At 44.4% G+C, this 17,113-nt stretch overlaps 1 protein-coding gene across 1 annotated transcript in view; it reads left to right on the forward strand.

The window, feature by feature from the left end:
* The first annotated feature begins 332 nt into the window (after positions 1-332).
* The window catches only part of PIK3R1 (phosphoinositide-3-kinase regulatory subunit 1), an 83,683-nt gene continuing 66,902 nt past the window's right edge, over positions 333-17,113 (forward strand). The window contains exons 1-2 of the mRNA XM_047087468.1: positions 333-420; positions 10,445-11,165. Of these exons, the coding sequence (XP_046943424.1) occupies positions 10,829-11,165 (337 nt within the window). The 5' untranslated portion in view covers positions 333-420; positions 10,445-10,828. The remainder of the gene's footprint in view (positions 421-10,444; positions 11,166-17,113) is intronic.

The following is a 17,113-nucleotide window of genomic DNA, read 5'->3' on the forward strand; positions in this document are numbered from 1 at the left end:
CCGGGGGCGGAAGGCCGGCCCGGCGGCAGGAAGGGTCCGCAGAGCCGGAGCTCCGCCCCTCCGGCCGCCCAGCTCCAGGGCCGGCACGGTGAGTGGCGGCGGCCGAGGGCGCGGCGCCAGCGGAGAGGGGCGGAGACGTGCGCGCTGGTTGGCGCGGGCTCGGGGGCGGGGCGCGCTGGGCCGGGCCGGAGGCGGGGCCGGCGCCGGGCGCTGGAGCTGCTGGCTGACGGAGAGGAGTCGCGAGCAGCTGGAGCGGAGTTGGAGGAAGCGGCGTCCGCGACGAGGGCTGCGGGCTAGCGGGTTGGAGGCGCCGCGCTCGAATCGGGAACGGCGGGCGGGTCGAGGCCGGGTCGGAGGCGCGTCGGAGGCCGCCGCTGCAGCCTGGGCCCCGCAGAGGAAGGAAGCCGGCCGGCAGGGGAGGTAGGCGGCGGCAGCGGGTCCGGGTGTGTGTGCCCGGGAGGGGGAGGCAGTGCGTGCGCGCGCGGCTGCCGCCGTTCTCTTCCTGTCACCAGCAGCCGCTTCTCCTGCAGAGCAGAGCCGGGGGAGAGCGGGCTGGCCGCCGGCATCTCCGGCTCATGGCCAGCGTTTTGCGTGCTCCCGGCCGCCTCAGAGCTCCCGTTTCCTCGGTCCTCTTCCGAGCTGGCTCTAGCTGCACGCCGCCGGGCGCATTCGTCCCCTGAGTTGCAGGCGATCTCGGGCTGGTCTCCACCCCTCCGTTACCGCACACTTCTGAGGGTCCTTGCTGTCGCCTTGCAGTTTTCCGGGGTCCTTCACAGAGCGCCCAAACCGTTGCCTTTGAGTTAGCGGGAAGGAGCGAAGCCTTCCCCCGCGTCCTTCGGCTGCAGCCAGGGTAGCTGCTCGGGCCCTTCCCCCGAGCGGGTGGGGCGGCGGTGGTCCCCGGAGCTCGCCCCGAGCCCCCGCCCTCCGAAGTTTGTCTTCCTCCTCTTCCGGGGTGGGGGAAGTGCGCCTCGGGGCGGCTGGTCGCTGGGGCCCTAACGGCGTTTAGTGCCGGCCGGGCCTGGACAGGTTGTTGGAGGCATATTTAACCGGGTCCTCCAACAGCCCGGAAATCCAGCTTTTTGTAGCGCGGAGCGAGAGTGGAGGGACCTGCCCAGCAATATGGAGCCGGCTAGGGAGAGCAAGAGAGTGTGGCAAGCCCGAGCTAAAATATCGTGGGGGAATTATCTGGCAACCGCTGCTCTAACACTCACTTCCCAAGAGCAGAAACTGCCCCGCAGATCGCAAGACAAAGAGAACTGGAAAGCTCAGGCCAGGCACTCCAGTACCGATACATACTTTGGTAACCTGAATTGGAGCATGAACTAGAAGGGTGTGAGTGGAATGGCTGTTACATGTTGAATGCAGAATGTGTGTGAACTGGATTGGGGGAAATTCTTAGGCTTCCCTGAGTGCTGTTAACATGGAAAAGGTCTCCCTTCCACCGTTAATCCCTGGTGGAGCTGCAGCACTGTTGGTGTCTGAGTATGAGTTTACTCTTTATTTGGGGGGGGGGGGGGAGGGTTGACTTTGGAAGCGGTACGGGGTTGGTTTTTTTCTTTTTTTCTTTTCCTGTTCTCTTCTTTTTCTCTTTGTCATTCAGTGCGAAGTACGACTGGATAAAACAGTTCCGGGTTTTGAGTGCAGCCTAAGATTGTCATTTCAGCGTAAGGAGGTTCAAGTTTTAGTTGTTAGGCGGGACTTTCACCAAGCTTATTGACCTAGGCATTTATGTGGAATTGCATTTTAGTGTTTCATTAGCTTGGGTTACGTTTTCCACTTTAAAATGGGTAGGTAAGCTAGAAAAGATCGGAGTAGACATGTTTATTTCTGAGGTATGCTCTCAGAATAAAGGATCTTCAGGGTGCAAATAATTGGGGATTTGGGGAATTCTGCACAGAAGGCCGCAAATATTAATCTTAAAAAAGAAAAATAAAAGCACCCCCCCCCCACAGTTCCTTAATACATTTCACTTTTCTTGAAATTAACAGTTAAAACTCAGAGGATAGCTTCTTAGAAACAAAAGTTGCTTAAACTTTGGGAAGCAAGTGTTTTTTGGTTGTTACAAAGAAAATACCTTAAGAGTAATTCTTTTTTTTGGGGGGGGGGGTCCCTGTAAAGTTCTAGAAGGTGTGTTTGGTTCAGAATCAAGGTTTAAACTGGAAAGGTCAGTGGAGGAGACCTACTTGCCTTACAGAATTGTTGGGTTATGTCACTGCTGGCCTCTTCAGCTTTTATATGCTAGTTGTAGACAGGTAGTAGATAGTCATACTTTTCCATAACAATGTACGGGTTTATATGATTGGAAGGAAGTTCTGTGTATCTCAAACTGGCTTTCAAAGTGCTATGTGCATTTGCTTTCTAACTTCCATCTTGTTTTGGGACCTGTTCTTGTCAGTTGCATAACAGAACTCTGGTGCACACTGGCTATCTGCTGTTTTATCTGCTTTTGTAAAATGATGTTTATCACTGTGTCTTTTCTCACGTATGATGCCGATAGTGTGAAAAAGCACTTCCCTTCCCATTGGTTAATTATATTGTCTTTTCTTAGCTATTTTTTGTTTAATTTATCAAGATCAGGAAATCCCCACAGCATAAAGTTGGTTTGGAGGAATGAAGTGGTATAATAAGTTACAGTTACCACATATTTTGGTTGTTGGTAGTGATTCTGGTAGTATGCGTTTATCTTCTGGAAATGCCAATTGTATCTAAGCTGATTTCTGAAGGGCTTTGTATCTTCAATGCAAAGATATACCACCTACCTACCCAAATCTTGTGTTGTTAAACGTGTGACCATACCTTTAATTAAATTCTTCTGTGAATGGCGTGTGATTTTTAAATTAGTGTGTTGGTCAAAATCTCCTTTTTTTCTTATATAGTTCAGGGATCAGGTTCTAAAAAGGCATCCACTCTGAAAGATTGTCCATATGCTCATTAAAACAGGAAGAATTTCAGTTCACCTTTTATTGTGTTTGCATTTTGTGATTTTCAAAATGCGTTTTATTGAATAAAGCGATGGTGAAGGAGCAGATTCAAAGAAAGTGATTTAATGGTTAGGTTAGATCATAGAAAGCTGAGATAATGGTTGCATTTAGAGTTTTGCTTTTAATTCTCTCACCTGTGGGGCATACACCATGCAGAAGAAAATGAGAAGTGTTTTTTTCTGTACGTTATACATTTTAAATAGGCTCCCCACAGATCTCCCTGTTTTGGAGGACACAGGGATTTGCCAGAGAAGGCAAGAGAATGGAGCCTCTTAGTAAAGCTGTTAGAAAATGAGGTTGCTTATCAGTGGAGGGAATGGCTTATCAATTTAGCTTTTTGCCTTAGAAGGCACAATATAAATTGTGTAGCAACTATTAATAAAAGACTTAGGTTGTAAGTAATTTTTAAAATATCGGTATTATTTATTGCTTTTTTTCTCTGTCTCTTCCACCTATATCCTAATGTGATTTCTTGTTATGCTTCTGCCAACGCTCTTATTGGAATTACTTGCCTAAAAGAATGGCAATTAAAGGCCATTTCATGTACATTATGCCAAATGAGCTGAAAAATAGACTACATAATTACTCATAAACTTGTCTGTTTGGCTTATGTTAGGGTTTTTTTTTTTTTTTTTTTTTTTTGAAAGGGTACAATGAGCTTAGCATAGCTTTTGCTGAAGAAAAAAATCCTGCTATAAAAACATCTTTGGAGATTTTATCTTCCCAGCATTGTCCTCCTTAAAGTAAATAAAATACATACCCACAGGCACCTGTAGTGAAAATAGTTTTCAGGTTAAGGATCACCCCAGAAAGTACTGAAATCACAGGAGTTTGGGCAAAGTGTGAGAAGACTCCAGCACTGTGCAGAGTAAGTTAATAAAGCGAGGTCCCTGGACAGGCATGCCTTGCCCCTCCCCTCCCTGGCTGGACCCCGGTGGTCCAGACCCTGAGAGGAGCGAGGGCTGCAACCTAAGGACGCAGCTCCCTTTAGTCCCTGGAGGACTGTGTTAGTGCCTGTCATCTTTTCTCTTTGAGGGCAGCTAGATCACCATATCCTGTTGGAGAAGTCTTGGCCCCTCCCTGGTCTCTCCAGAACCACCCTCTCCCTCAGGCGGGGAGAGAACTAGGTGGGCAAAGTCCACCTGCTGCCTTTATGTGTCTGTCTGAAAAGAAGTTAAGGAGACAGCCGACTTTTATTTTGGCTAACTTCAGGATGCATTTACAAGGGTTTGCAAGCATTTAGAGGCAACACACACACACACACACACACACACACACACACAAATTCCTAGCAAATTTTCCTCTTTCAGGTAGGAAATGTATAATTGGAAGTAAGGGATGTTGAATACTAGTAGCCATAATAATAATGATATCAGTGATAACATAGCCGCAGTTTACTAGCTATGTAACGTCAGGCAGATTATCTAAGTTTTCTGTGCTTGTTTTCTCATCAGTAAAATGGGGATACAAATTGTATCTAGGAAGTTGTAAGGGTTAAATGAGTTGGTATATACGAAACTCTTAAGAGCTGTGCCTGATCCATAGTAAACACTACGTTGGTGTTAATTGTATTAAGCTCTAATTATCCAGCACAGAGCTTAGCACTTTATAGATGTAATTTCATTTAATCGTCCTAGTAACCCTGTAAGGTGCAGGTTTGCTTATTGTATCTGCCTCATAGATGATAAAATTGTGCCACGGAGAGATCTGAGTAACTTGCCCAAGGTTAAAAATCCAGACAGTGATGGGGACAGCTGCCCGCGTCTGAAGCTCAGTGCTTATACTAATCTTCTTGCTAAGACTTTTGCAAAATAGCGCTGCATTTTCACAAGAGGAGCCAGTTCAGATCATCTTCCTTAGTCCTCTTTGTTCCAGGGCCTTTTCCTCAGTACCTGTTCACCGTGATGAGGCAGAGAACCAGAATAGTCACCCCCCTGGCCTTTCCCGGGTGATGGCATATGTTTCTGAGGCCCCTCAGAAGCTGCTGGAGGAGCATCGGCATCTTTCTGCCAGCCTCCTGGTGATGGCTCCAGCTGGACCTGGGTCTCTGTTCTCTGCCCCTCGTCAGGTGCTCCGGCTCTGTGTCATCACTTGGTTTTCTGCAGAGTCCTGCCTCCTGGTTATTTCACCTGGTACCCCTGTACTGTCCTGTACCCCTCCTAGCCTCACTGCTCCTCGGGTGCCAAACGGGCTTGCAGGCAGGAGTCTTCATCTAAACACCCTGCTTGCCCACAGTAGGGACTCAGCCCCGAGGGTTGCAATCATCAGCACGTTCTGGTTGGTTTGAAAATAAATGGGGGTGTTTGATGACTATTGATTTAGGTTCAATTTAACTTTGCTCTGGCTTTGATTTTTATGATTTCCAGAACACTGTACTTGAAAGGTGGAAAGCTTTTTAAATAATTTCTTAATTTAGGTTGGGAGCTTGCCCTAGACTCAGACCTAGCACCGGGAGGACAGAGAAATGGAATGTAGGGGAGTGGGGGTCGGGGTCCATGAACACTCCATGGCCTTTGCATCTGAGCCTTTGCATCTGAACATCCAATGTGTGCTGGGACCCAGTGCCAAACTGCTAATTTAACCACAGGATAGAATTGTATGATTAGAGTATATTCTTGATTTATTTGAAGTGATTTTAATATATCTTATATTCCTTCCTCCCGTTAAGTTTGCTAAATCCTTGTCCTTTGTGAAAGGGGAGTAAGTCAACACAAAGTCAGAGCACTTTGCAAAGAATTTTGTTTGGTCCTCTGCCAGAATGCCTGCAGATTAGAGTGTTAAATTGAAAATTTACATTGAGGCATTTGAACATTAAGAAGTCATGGATTGCTGATTGTCAGACATCAGACACAACTTTATTTTGAGGCACAGAATAAGAATAGATCAGTATCTTAGCAAAGAGAGAAAATACACTTCTGATAAATGGTGTGACAGGCAATCTTTGAAAAGATTGAAAGACTGGAGCACAATAATTACTGTTAAAGAAATTTTGAACTATTACATGTGATGTTATATGAGTAAGCTTGTTATTTGTTGATGGGATTTCTTTATACCTTTTACAGTAATTTACATGTGCAGTAGCTTAGAGCCCAGATTAGAAAACTGCATTACTTATTTGAAAACATTAATTTATGGATGGTAGATATTTTTCACATATAAAACCTTTACTATGTTAACAATTATGTTGGAGCTAGGTGGAAATAGTTCATTGGACAGGTGAACATAGCCAAGGAGATTAGAGCCATAATCTTGTGAATCTTGGCAACATGTATCTGGTCAATCTGGGTAGTTTGGGCTCCAAATTGATCTTAGGAGGGTTATGTTACACAGGCAATGCCGGTGCCTCAGGCTGCTGAGTTTTCTGCAGTCCTGGGGAGAATTTGAGGGTAAGGGAAAAACGAAAAACAAAAAACTTGCCAGTTGTCAAGATATGATAGCTCTTGTGACTATGGTTTAATGTTTCCCATATCCCCCCTCAGGAGGAGCTGAGTTGTTAGAAATTGTGTAGTCAGGGGCCTGGGACAGCGGTAGGGGACATAGATTCCAAGAGGGGTACAGGTGGCAGTAGTTGAAGCTCTTAGAGCAGAAGTGGGCAGGATTCCAGAAGTGGGCAGCCTTCCAAAAGTGATGTGCCCAGTATTCTTTTATTCATAGTTTATAGACTTCTTTGGCAAGGATGCATTTTACTGAAGTCTCTTTGGAAGAAAATTTGCATTGTCTAAGATACTGGGTCCTGAACTTGATGGGACTGCTGCCAGGTTGTAGTGGCTTTTTTTGGCAGGTGTGTTTGTGAAAGAGGCACAGACACTATCAGTAGGGCCACTGTCACAGAGAGTAAATAGAAAGCAGACATTCAAGGTTAATCTGGAGGGCCAGAGTATGCAGGCAAGGAATCTGCATCATTAACCCCATGGACCGACCAGGGCTGTCTTTTGTCATCAAAGCAAGTTGAATTTGGGCAGTAGGTTTTCGTGGTGTTAAAAGTGGTAGACCTGGAGCTAAAGTACTTGAAGGTGACTTGTGATTCCTCCCATCAGTTGATCAGTGTTACCATGGCCAAGGTACTAAATTCTTTGTTATCTCAGTTTCCTCCTCTGCAAAATGAGAATATTGATAGTGCTGCCTCAGGGTTATGCTGAGTATTGACCCAACATTCTGGGGCGCGTATAGATCCCATTAAGCGTTAGATGATTCTGATTGAATGAGTTAATACACACAGAGCTCCCAGTAGGTATTAGATAAGGAGGAAGAGGAAAAAGATTGGATAGATTAGCATACATACAGCTTCCAGTAGTGTTAGATGATGCCCGTGATGAGCAATATGACAGTGACCGTCATTGAAATGGGATGGCCATCGGGAGAAATTGTGTATTGTGCAGCAGGGTAGAAGAGCCTGCCTCTTCTCCCTGGCCAAGACAGGATAGGGACAGGACACTATCCAGTCCCCACCCACATGACTAGTCAGCTCCCCCTCTTCTCTTACAAGGTTGCTCTCCAACCACTTTGTTGGCACTGAATCTTGGCCAACCTTGAATTGTTTTGATTGATCTTCATGCCCTTGGCATTGTTGAGTCCCAGAAGACAGGAATGGTGTGTTCTTATAATCTTAGCGTCATAGAAGATGTGGCTTTTTTTTTTGTTTTGTTTTTGTTTTGTTGTTTGTTTTTTTTTTAAATCCAATGAGAGCCCAGAATTCTGCGCAGGATTCTTCTAACAGGGAAAGTCAGGTTCTCCTTACAAACATTGAGGGACGGGAATTTGTAGAGATATATGGGTCTCTGGCACCTGGGTGGGAATTGCTAACTCTCAGGTCTGGCCTTCTTGAGGTCATCACGTTCCTCAGGGTTTTTTTCCTCTTTGCACAGATTTAGCCTCAGGCCAACATTAGTATAATTTTCAGGTTTGCAAAACCTTGACCACACGTGGAGCCTCTTAGTGTGGCCTCTGCTGTTGAGGAACATGCATATCTACAGAGGTGTGCTGTGATGGGGGGCCTGGTGGCTGCTGAGGACTGTGTGGGGGAGAGAGTGATTAAGAGAGACAGGGCGGGAGGGAGAGAGAAAGGGAGGAAGAGAGGGAGCATAAAATACTCGCCATTCTGTGAAGAATCTCACCAAACTGGCCCACTGGGTTGTTGAAATAGAGGAAGCCATAGGCAGCAGCTGGTGGGAAGATCTCTCCAACCTACTAGTTGAAGATGTTTTTTTTTTTTTTTCTTTCCATAAAGACCTACATTGCCAGGAAAAGCTAACAAAAATTTCAAGGCAGATTTGGAGGAATTAAATTATTCTTAGGCATGTTGCCTGGTTTCCAGGCATTTAGGGATATGTAAATTTTCATGTTCTTTAGAGTTCTGTGTCTCATTTGTACAGAGTACATTAGTACTAAAAACGAAATTTGCTAGTTCTACATTTTTGTGTGATTTTCTGCAGTGAATATTTAATTTGATCCTGGATCTATCAAAAGGAGAGGTTGTCTTCAAACATAATATAGTTTATTTTTCTCCTACACCCTGCTGGTTGCTTTAATTTTTTTTAATCCGATGACTGAAACACAAAGTAGAATATCTATCTCAAATTAATATTCTTACTCTGCAAAGGTTTCCAGTGTTTGTTTTTTACTTCTTTTAATTTTAACTCTCCTAAGAGTGTTACTGTACTATGGCTAAGAGGCTCTATAATCGTGTAAAGTTGAATGCTTTATGCTTCTGAATGCCAGCATTACTGTCTGCGATTAGATCTTACTTCTTAAGATGCATACGCCGATGAGTTCCTTTAATACTAAACATCTAAAGTGGCCCCACTCGTTAAAACGTATCAAGCTGTCTTTGATATAGAACACTGATATTCTGTGGCTGTCGCGGATGGCTTTGTGACTTGGCCAGCTTAACTGAAACCTTTAGGTTGCTTTTACTCTTTGTAATAAAGATAGCATTGAGAAACAACTAGGGTGCAAAGCGTGTACATGGACACCCTGTTCTATTGGCAGGCAGGCCCCTTGCTGACTTTCCCTCTCGAGAGTCTGGAATCCCTCTGCCTCCACTATGTTAAAAAAAGAGAAAAGCTTGCAACTGCTCGTTTTCCCCGACACTGGGGCTGTCTTTCCAGGGTGATTTCCCACAACCATCTCTGCTTTCTCTTCAGTTCTTTAACTCCTCAAATTCTAGTTAGTATCCTCAATACCTCTAGACTGGGGTCTGCTTTCTCAAAAGCCAGTGATGATGCGGTGATGGGCAGAGCCCAGGTTACCTGGCCTTGCCTCACTTTCCTCCCTGCTGGAGGCCCCTGTGGGATTTGGTCTCAGGGATTCGCTTTTCCCACCAAAACCCTCTAATTTATTATTTCCCGCACATAGGGTTTGTGTCCAAAGCTTGACTTTGCTTTTTCAGGTGTGTTCAGCGAACCCCAGTGTTTGATCCTTGCATCATTTTTTAACCTTTAATATTTTTCCTTGTGAGTTCCTCCATTCCACTGAGTTCAGGCTTGCCTTATTTGCAGCTGATTACCAGATCTGTAGCATGTTCCCTGTCTTAGAGTCCCAGACCAGGTTTTCCCCTGCCTCCCACCGTCCTTGCATCTGTAAGCCTGTCAGTCCTCTTGGCTTCCCTTTGCCTGATACCCGTGGCTAAATTCTTTTAACGAACTCAGGTTCAGGCCTTTTGCTGCTGTCCTGACCCACATTTGAGCATCGCCGCATCCACTCAGGCTTCTTCGGCAGCGTCTGTTATTTCATTCTTCTCCTTTCCATACCTTCTGCTGCCACCTTGGTTCATGCCCTCAGGACCCTTTTGCCCAGACCACTGCAGAACACAGTTGACACCTTTCCTCACCTCTTCTATCCCTATGCCAATCTGTCCTAGTCGCTGTTACTAGATTGAGATTCTTTAAGTGCATCTCTGACCTTGCTGCTCCCCTCTCTCCACGCATTTTCAGTGGCGTCCTAAATTGGACCACATGACTCACAAACTCAGTGCAGGCATGCATCATGTCATATAACCCCTACCTATCTTCCTAATCCAGATCCAGTGTTCCCTCTTTGGCTTCAGATGGATTGGACTGCCTGTTCTAGCTCTTCCCAGAATATGACATTTGCTTAGTCACATCTGTACCTAAGATCATGCTACACATTCCATTCTGTCTTCAGATCCCTGCAGTTAGATGTGGTCCCTCCCTCATCGAACCCAATAGCACTTAGTCTCTGCCTGTCTTAGGGTACTGACCTAGTGTTATGGTTCCTTGTTTACCCTTCTTATCTCTGAGACGCTGCCACATGCCAGCACACCTCCCACCCCTGCCTGGTGTTCTTACTAATCTTTGTTGTATGTATCATGTTGAGCAATAGCACAACGGCCTGTGCATATATGCCAAATTGATTAAATACTTGTTGAATGGAAGTAGAAATTCAAATTCACACAGATGGCAAAGTGTGATGTTCATTCATAAGCCTTGTTTTTCCTTTGCTAGGTGAAGCTCGCGTGTGGAGTGCAACAGTAAAATCAGACGCCAGATGGACAGTGTGACAAGAGTGTCAGAAAGGATTGGGCCTCGCTGTGAGAGTCAGCCTGGAGGCCAAGTGTTGATGAGTTGCTGAAAAGGAAGCCAGTGGGAGGACTGCGGGCCGCAGAGGAAGTGGCACTCTGTCTTCAGTCACACCATTGATGGAGGACAGATGGACAGCCGGACATCCAGTCACCTCTCCTCTTAAACCTTTGGAGAGTTGTCCTTTGTCCTCTGCTGGACACATATTAGGAATCTTAACATACTCTCTGAATTCGCTTTCCATAGAAACGTAAAATCAGACTGCAGTGTGTAACGAGACGTCTGTTGCATGGTGACAGGTTTGCAACCATGAGTGCCGAGGGCTACCAGTACCGGGCGCTGTATGATTACAAAAAGGAACGAGAAGAAGATATTGACTTGCACTTGGGCGATGTATTGACTGTGAATAAAGGGTCTTTAGTAGCTCTTGGATTCAGTGACGGACAGGAAGCCAGGCCTGAAGAAATTGGCTGGTTAAATGGTTATAATGAAACCACGGGGGAAAGAGGGGACTTTCCAGGAACTTACGTTGAATATATTGGAAGGAAAAAAATCTCGCCTCCCACACCAAAGCCCCGACCACCTCGACCCCTTCCTGTTGCACCAGGTTCTTCAAAAGCTGAAGCAGACAGTGAGCAACAACAAGGTCAGTGTTAATGAGCGATTGCTTCGTGGTGCACCCCCGCTCCCCCTCCCCCTTTTTTTTTTTTTAAGGAAAAGCCTACGATTTGCGTCAGACTGTAGTGTGCTCTGAGCAGAAACTTACTTTGACAACCTTACCTCAATTTATATATGGTACATAAAAACTGGGTCAACCATTACAAGACTGGAAATTTGTGTTTGTGGGGTAGGAAGTTGTCAAAAGACGGAGATGGTGTATGAGAACTTGGTCACTGTCTTGAAACCCTGTTTTTATAGTTGCCATTGAATTAAACATCTCTTGCATCCTTATTCTTTAATTGCTCGTAATACATATAAATAATCCTTTAAGGAAAGAAGAGGGTAAGTCTAACGTCAGTAGATGTAACGTTAATTTGATTGGTATGGAGAAATGTAGAAAGTAATAAAGTGACCCCAGAACTCAGGAGAGAAGAAACCATTGTTTTTATAACCTGGTATCTACCTCTGGGTTTCCTCTCCAGAAACACCGTGGCTGCAGCTGAAACCTAATCCTGTACTCAGTCTAGGTGTAGAGGGAGTTCCCTTCCTTCATCAGCAGTGTCATTTGTAGCATTAATGCCTCTACGGTGCTTGGCCCTCATGAGAAGAAAAAACTTACTGAATACTTTTCTTAAATGGAAACCACCTTAATTCAAAAACCACTCCTTGATCCTGGAGATGGTCCACATTCTAGCTTTGTGCACAGCTGGTCGTTTAAGATTTTTCTTCTGTTCGTTTTCACACAAAGACCAGCCCTTTGCTCCGTTTTGCTGTTATCACCTTTGTTAAATACTCATTTCTTCATCGGTAAATTTCAAGCTTTTTGTTCTTTCTTTTTTTTTTTTTCTTTCCCCTACATAATTTTTTTTTTTTTTTCTCAGACTGAGAAAGGTTTGGCAAGGTATGTTTAAAATAGATGGGCCCATTTGCCATGGTTGCATGTTGAGTAAAACTGCCTGTGGCATTACAGTGTCTTTCTGGAAGGGATTCTGATACAATCATGCCTTCTTGAACGTTGGCTTATTCTAGCACATATGAATGAGGTAACAAGAATAAAGGAGCAGAATGCAAGGATAAATAGCTGCTTTTTAACATTGGGTAGCAATAGGATAGGGAATATTTTTAAAAGTCAAGGGTAACTGCATAGAGATACCTGAAGGGATGTGCTCTTTCCTCCCCTGCCCGACCCAACAGGGATACTTGTTTGATGAACATTATACCGTACTTTATAAATCATGTCCAGATAATGTCTTCTACTATACAGTTCCAAAGCAAAAGTTAATTTTTTGTGCAACAAAAACATAAAACATTGACTCTGCATATGTATATATGGTTTTGTCAACCATTGTGTTTCATTTAGCAGATAGAGAGTATACGTGCAATTGGGTTCCCCCCCCCACCAAATTACATATTTTTAATTTGTTTATTTTTTGAGTTAAAAAAAAATTCAAAAGGAAAAATTACTTAATTTGTCCCAGAATACAAAAGATTACAGAATCCTACAAGTATCTGTTGGATTACCAGAGAAGATAATTTAAAAGGTGGAAAAAGGGATACCGTGTTGAGATTAGTGACACAAGATTCTGTAAAAATAATTTCTAAGCAAAATTGCATTTGAAAACTGCCATTAGGTATAACTTTTCATTATAAGCAAAGTGATTTTCTCTTTTTAAGCCCGAACCTATTTTATAATGCTTGCTTTCTCATCTGATGCGGTGACAATAGAGATTTTTAACAGCTTTTTCCTTTTTTCTTTTTACTACATGGAAAGTGGACTAAATGAAATTTTTAGCAGAATTTAAGAAAGAAACCATGACATTGTGCATTCAGATATTAGAAAGAGCTGGCCTAAATATAAATGAGTCATTAGGAGTAACAAAGATTGAATAGGCAGTTGAAATGGGATATTGTGAGGGGGCTTTGGTACTAAACTGTAGATTTTCCAGAAATGGAACCTTCTAGTCTCATTTACATATATATGACTGCTATGAAGTAAGAATTCAGTAGCTCCTAGTAGTTGCATGTCACATTGACAAGGAAAGTAGTTGTAAGGACAACTATGGGATTCACTTTCTTTTTGCCCACATGTATGTTTACTTGGAAGGCTCTGCAGTGACAGATTGTGGGACAGACAGAGAGGATAGTTCTTTTCTTGCTGTCATTGAATTCTTTAGCCCTTTTTCCCTTTTATTCCCCTCTCCTAACTTGATTTAACCTGTTTTTCGTGTTTGACTGTCTTTATTTTATTTTGAAGGTTACCCCTGAGGTCTAAGGATCAAATGCAGTCCTCCTGTTGAGATAGTGTGCCGTGGGGAGTTGGCACACCCCGTAATGGGAATGGGATAGATAGAAGGTGCTCACGCCTGCCTGCCTACTAATTGTGTGGTTCTTGTCTCCTGCTCTTGCAACGTACTCTCTTTTTATTTTTTTAATGTTTATTTTTATTTTTATTTTTATTTCTTTTTCTTTTTCTTTTTTGGGGGTGAGAGAGAGAGAGAGAGAGAGAGTGCAAGCAGGGGAGGAGCAGAGAGAGAGGGAGTCACAGAACCTGAAGCAGACTCCAGGCTCTGAGCTGTCAGCATAGAACCCAATGTGGGGCTCGAACCCACAAACCCTGAGATGATGACCTTAGCTGAAGTTGGATGCTTACTGATTGAGCCACCCTGGCCCCCTTTAAAAATTTTTTTTAAAGTTTATTTTGAGAGGGAGAGTGTGAGCGAGCTTGTGCATGCAAGTGAAGAAGGGACAGAGAGAGAGAGAGAGAATCCCAAGAGAGCTCTGTGCTGTCCAGTCAGAGCTCGATCCCACGACCTGAGTCGAGATTAAGAGTTGGATGCCTAACTGACTGAGCCACCCAGGTTCCCTGTCTCTTCTTAAAAGAAAGTTGTCATTGAGCTTTGGCCAAAGGTAGACTTTGTGTGAGGGATTCCTTCTTACATAATAGAACCCACTTTTCCACTTTCCGTGAATGTTCCTGGAAATAAAGGTGTGAAGGTTAGCTTTTGAAATTCCTTTGAAAATCTGATAAATCTTCCACCAGTACATTTTGCGTACAGTGTCTGAGGAAGCCCAACCCGTGGATTGAATTAAATGTGTGAATTGCACATTGTTGTGTTGATTGGACTTCGAGTCATTCATTCACCATGAATTGCATCCCTGTTTTGTGCCAGAAAGTAGTGATGAAAATCGGCATCTAGATTTGAGAGGGATAGCGTGCCTTCTGATACCCTGGCCTTCCTCCTCCTACCTCAGGACTCTGCTTCCTTCCCTCCGCTTGGGCAGCTCTTGGGTGACCTACTGTCAGCTCTTGGCTCAAATCTCATGGAGACTGGCTCTGCTCTCCTTACTTCACGTGGCGACATGCCCCTCTGCTTTCACAAAGCATTTACTTACCATGTTGATATTTTATCATCTGTTCCCTCTGGTAGACTGTAGGCTCCATGAGGGCGAGGGTCTTGGTTGTCCCTCCATTATCCCAAGCATCTAGAACAGTGCAGTAGGTTCTCAGTAAGTGGATAAAGGCTTGCTTCCGAGGTTCATCATCTAGCTGTTTCACATCCCAGGTGACTTGAAAGGAGCCATGTGCTTTGTATGTTCTACACAGGCACACAAGGCTGTGACAGCCCATCCTGTTTTTAGAAATCACAGTTTCTTTGTTCTTTCACACCATTCACATCTGAGGAACCTTGCAGCCTTGGCCGTGACTGTTGCATGCCATGTCTCCAAAGCTGTTATTTAATACTCCAGGGCTTGGGATAGGTAGTTCTGCTAGTGGGAAGTGTGTTAAGCTGATAGTGGGTACTGTCAGCCACTTAAGCAAAGTGATGAGAACATGTGTCAAAAGCAGCAAGTGTCTGCAGGCACAGATTTTATTCCCTCTCCCCTGCTTTCACCTGCTTCCCTTTGCGTGGGGGCTAAAATTGCCAACGAGAGTGTCCCATTACACTTGCCCACAACGCAGTCAAGCCCTGTTTGACCTTCGGAGACAACTCCCTTGCGAACAGGTGAAGGGTGTGCAAAATGGGTGTCACGTGGTCCTTGGGGGCACCATGCTGTTGAAAGACTACACTGGCTCCTTCTGCGTTAGGCTCTTCAGACACTGGCATTCCATCCCTGAACACACAGCCCCATCCAGCCATGGTCCCCACTTCTTTGTACACCAAGAAATGGTGGAGGTGGAGATGTAGGGATAGAGGAATGAAAACGTATTCCTTTCTTACGTAAGTAAACCGTGCCGCGGGGCTATTTCTTGAAACCGCATTTTGCGATTCTTTAATTATAAAGTCACGGTCACGTAGAATATTTAGACTAGTGAGATCCTAGGGACAAACTAGAATCTAGTCTACTCTACAAACTAGTGACCGTGTTAGTTTGAATAGAACAAACATTGGAATCTGCTCACTTTCGAGGTCACTTAGGGGTCCGAGTTTGTACCCACCTCTATCCCCCATCCACACACCCCTTACCACCCCCATTGCGGACCCTGACCGTGAGTCCCAGGGGCCAGCTGGTTCCACATATAAAACATGAAGCATACATTTGGTAGGACCGATTTTAAATTTTGATCAAAACTCTTTCTAAACAGAAAAGGCAAAAAGCTTCTAACTTGTCTTTGCTTTCAAGGTTCCCCCAGCCATGTTATTTTTACATTTATCACACTCAGCATCTGAGTGCCCCTCCGTGGTTGTCATTCGCCATCTAGAAGGCAAGGCTGTAATAAATCACATAAATTGACTATACTGTACGGAGGTCACAGAAGATAGCGACCTGATCCCAAGTTGCACACCTTTGCTGAGACTCGTGGTCATAACTTACTGCTGTTACTCCTCCAGATAGTACCCGTGAAAGCAGTCGGCTTTGCTTCACAAAGCCCTGCCTTTATGAATTCTGTTTCAGTTGCGATTAGACCTTGTCGTAACTTTCTGCACCTGTTTTCCTACTTAAGTGAGACTTGGCTGTGAGGTCAGAGCATCGTCCTGCTGATGTCCCCTGAATGGTGGGGTAAGACATCCGACTTTTGGTGCTGACTGCCCACCCGGCTTTGTCCATGCTGCTTGTGTGAGAAAGCAAGGCTGGTTAGAGGGTATTTGAAGGTGAAGGCTGTAGAGCTCTGCGTCTGACTTCTGACCAACTGGAAAGTTTAGTCAGCATGCTAGAGATTTTTAGCCACGTGTAAAAATTTAAGTGTTTGACCTCTGTGTTTTAGTATGAAATTAAATACATTTCCAAAGGATATCATCAATAGAATTGATTGGAGACTAGGTCCGGAGAAAACAAATGTGCTAATTATTTCTGATAAGATCAGATGTGCCTGACCACTTCTCTTACAATCCCAGAATATATTACTCCTGTGTTAAGTTACATATTATAGTTCTCCCCTCTTGAGTGTCAGCACTGCTGTTCTTTTTTGCTAGATTCTTGACTTTTAAGACATTTTTCCTGCGAATTTGAAATTTAGTTATTTGTCTCCCCAGAAATGTGAAGAGAAAGGAGAGTAATCCCAATGAACAATTTCCATATCCTTGAGAAGAAAATTGACAGAGAAAAGCTTCTCACCTTGGCTGCTTTTTACCAGAAAAGTTCTGCTGGGAGCTGGCTGGCCATGTTCATTCGGAGCTCTAGGCAAACCCTGATGGCAGATGAGTAGGGAGCATCCCTTGGTATCCCCACACAGAGAGGAAGACATTCCTCCCTCCTTCTTCCAGTCTCTTATTTGACCAGAAGGGCTCTGTTTTCTCTTTTCCAGGACAGTTAAGTTCAAGGTTACAGATAAGACATTATTTGAGGAAAAGATTTCTGCCGTGTTACCATGACCTGTGTCATGTAGAATCACAGAGCTTTGGTACGGAAGTGATACTTTCTTAGGTGAGATATATGTTCAGATGATTTCCTCAAGGGTTCTGGCTATCGACATTTCATTATGTGCTCTTTTTT

This window comes from Lynx rufus, unplaced genomic scaffold (assembly GCF_022079265.1).
Source record: "Lynx rufus isolate CCGP_SWC_20201006 ecotype Redwood Valley unplaced genomic scaffold, mLynRuf1.p SCAF_1, whole genome shotgun sequence".
Lineage (NCBI taxonomy): Eukaryota > Metazoa > Chordata > Mammalia > Carnivora > Felidae > Lynx > Lynx rufus.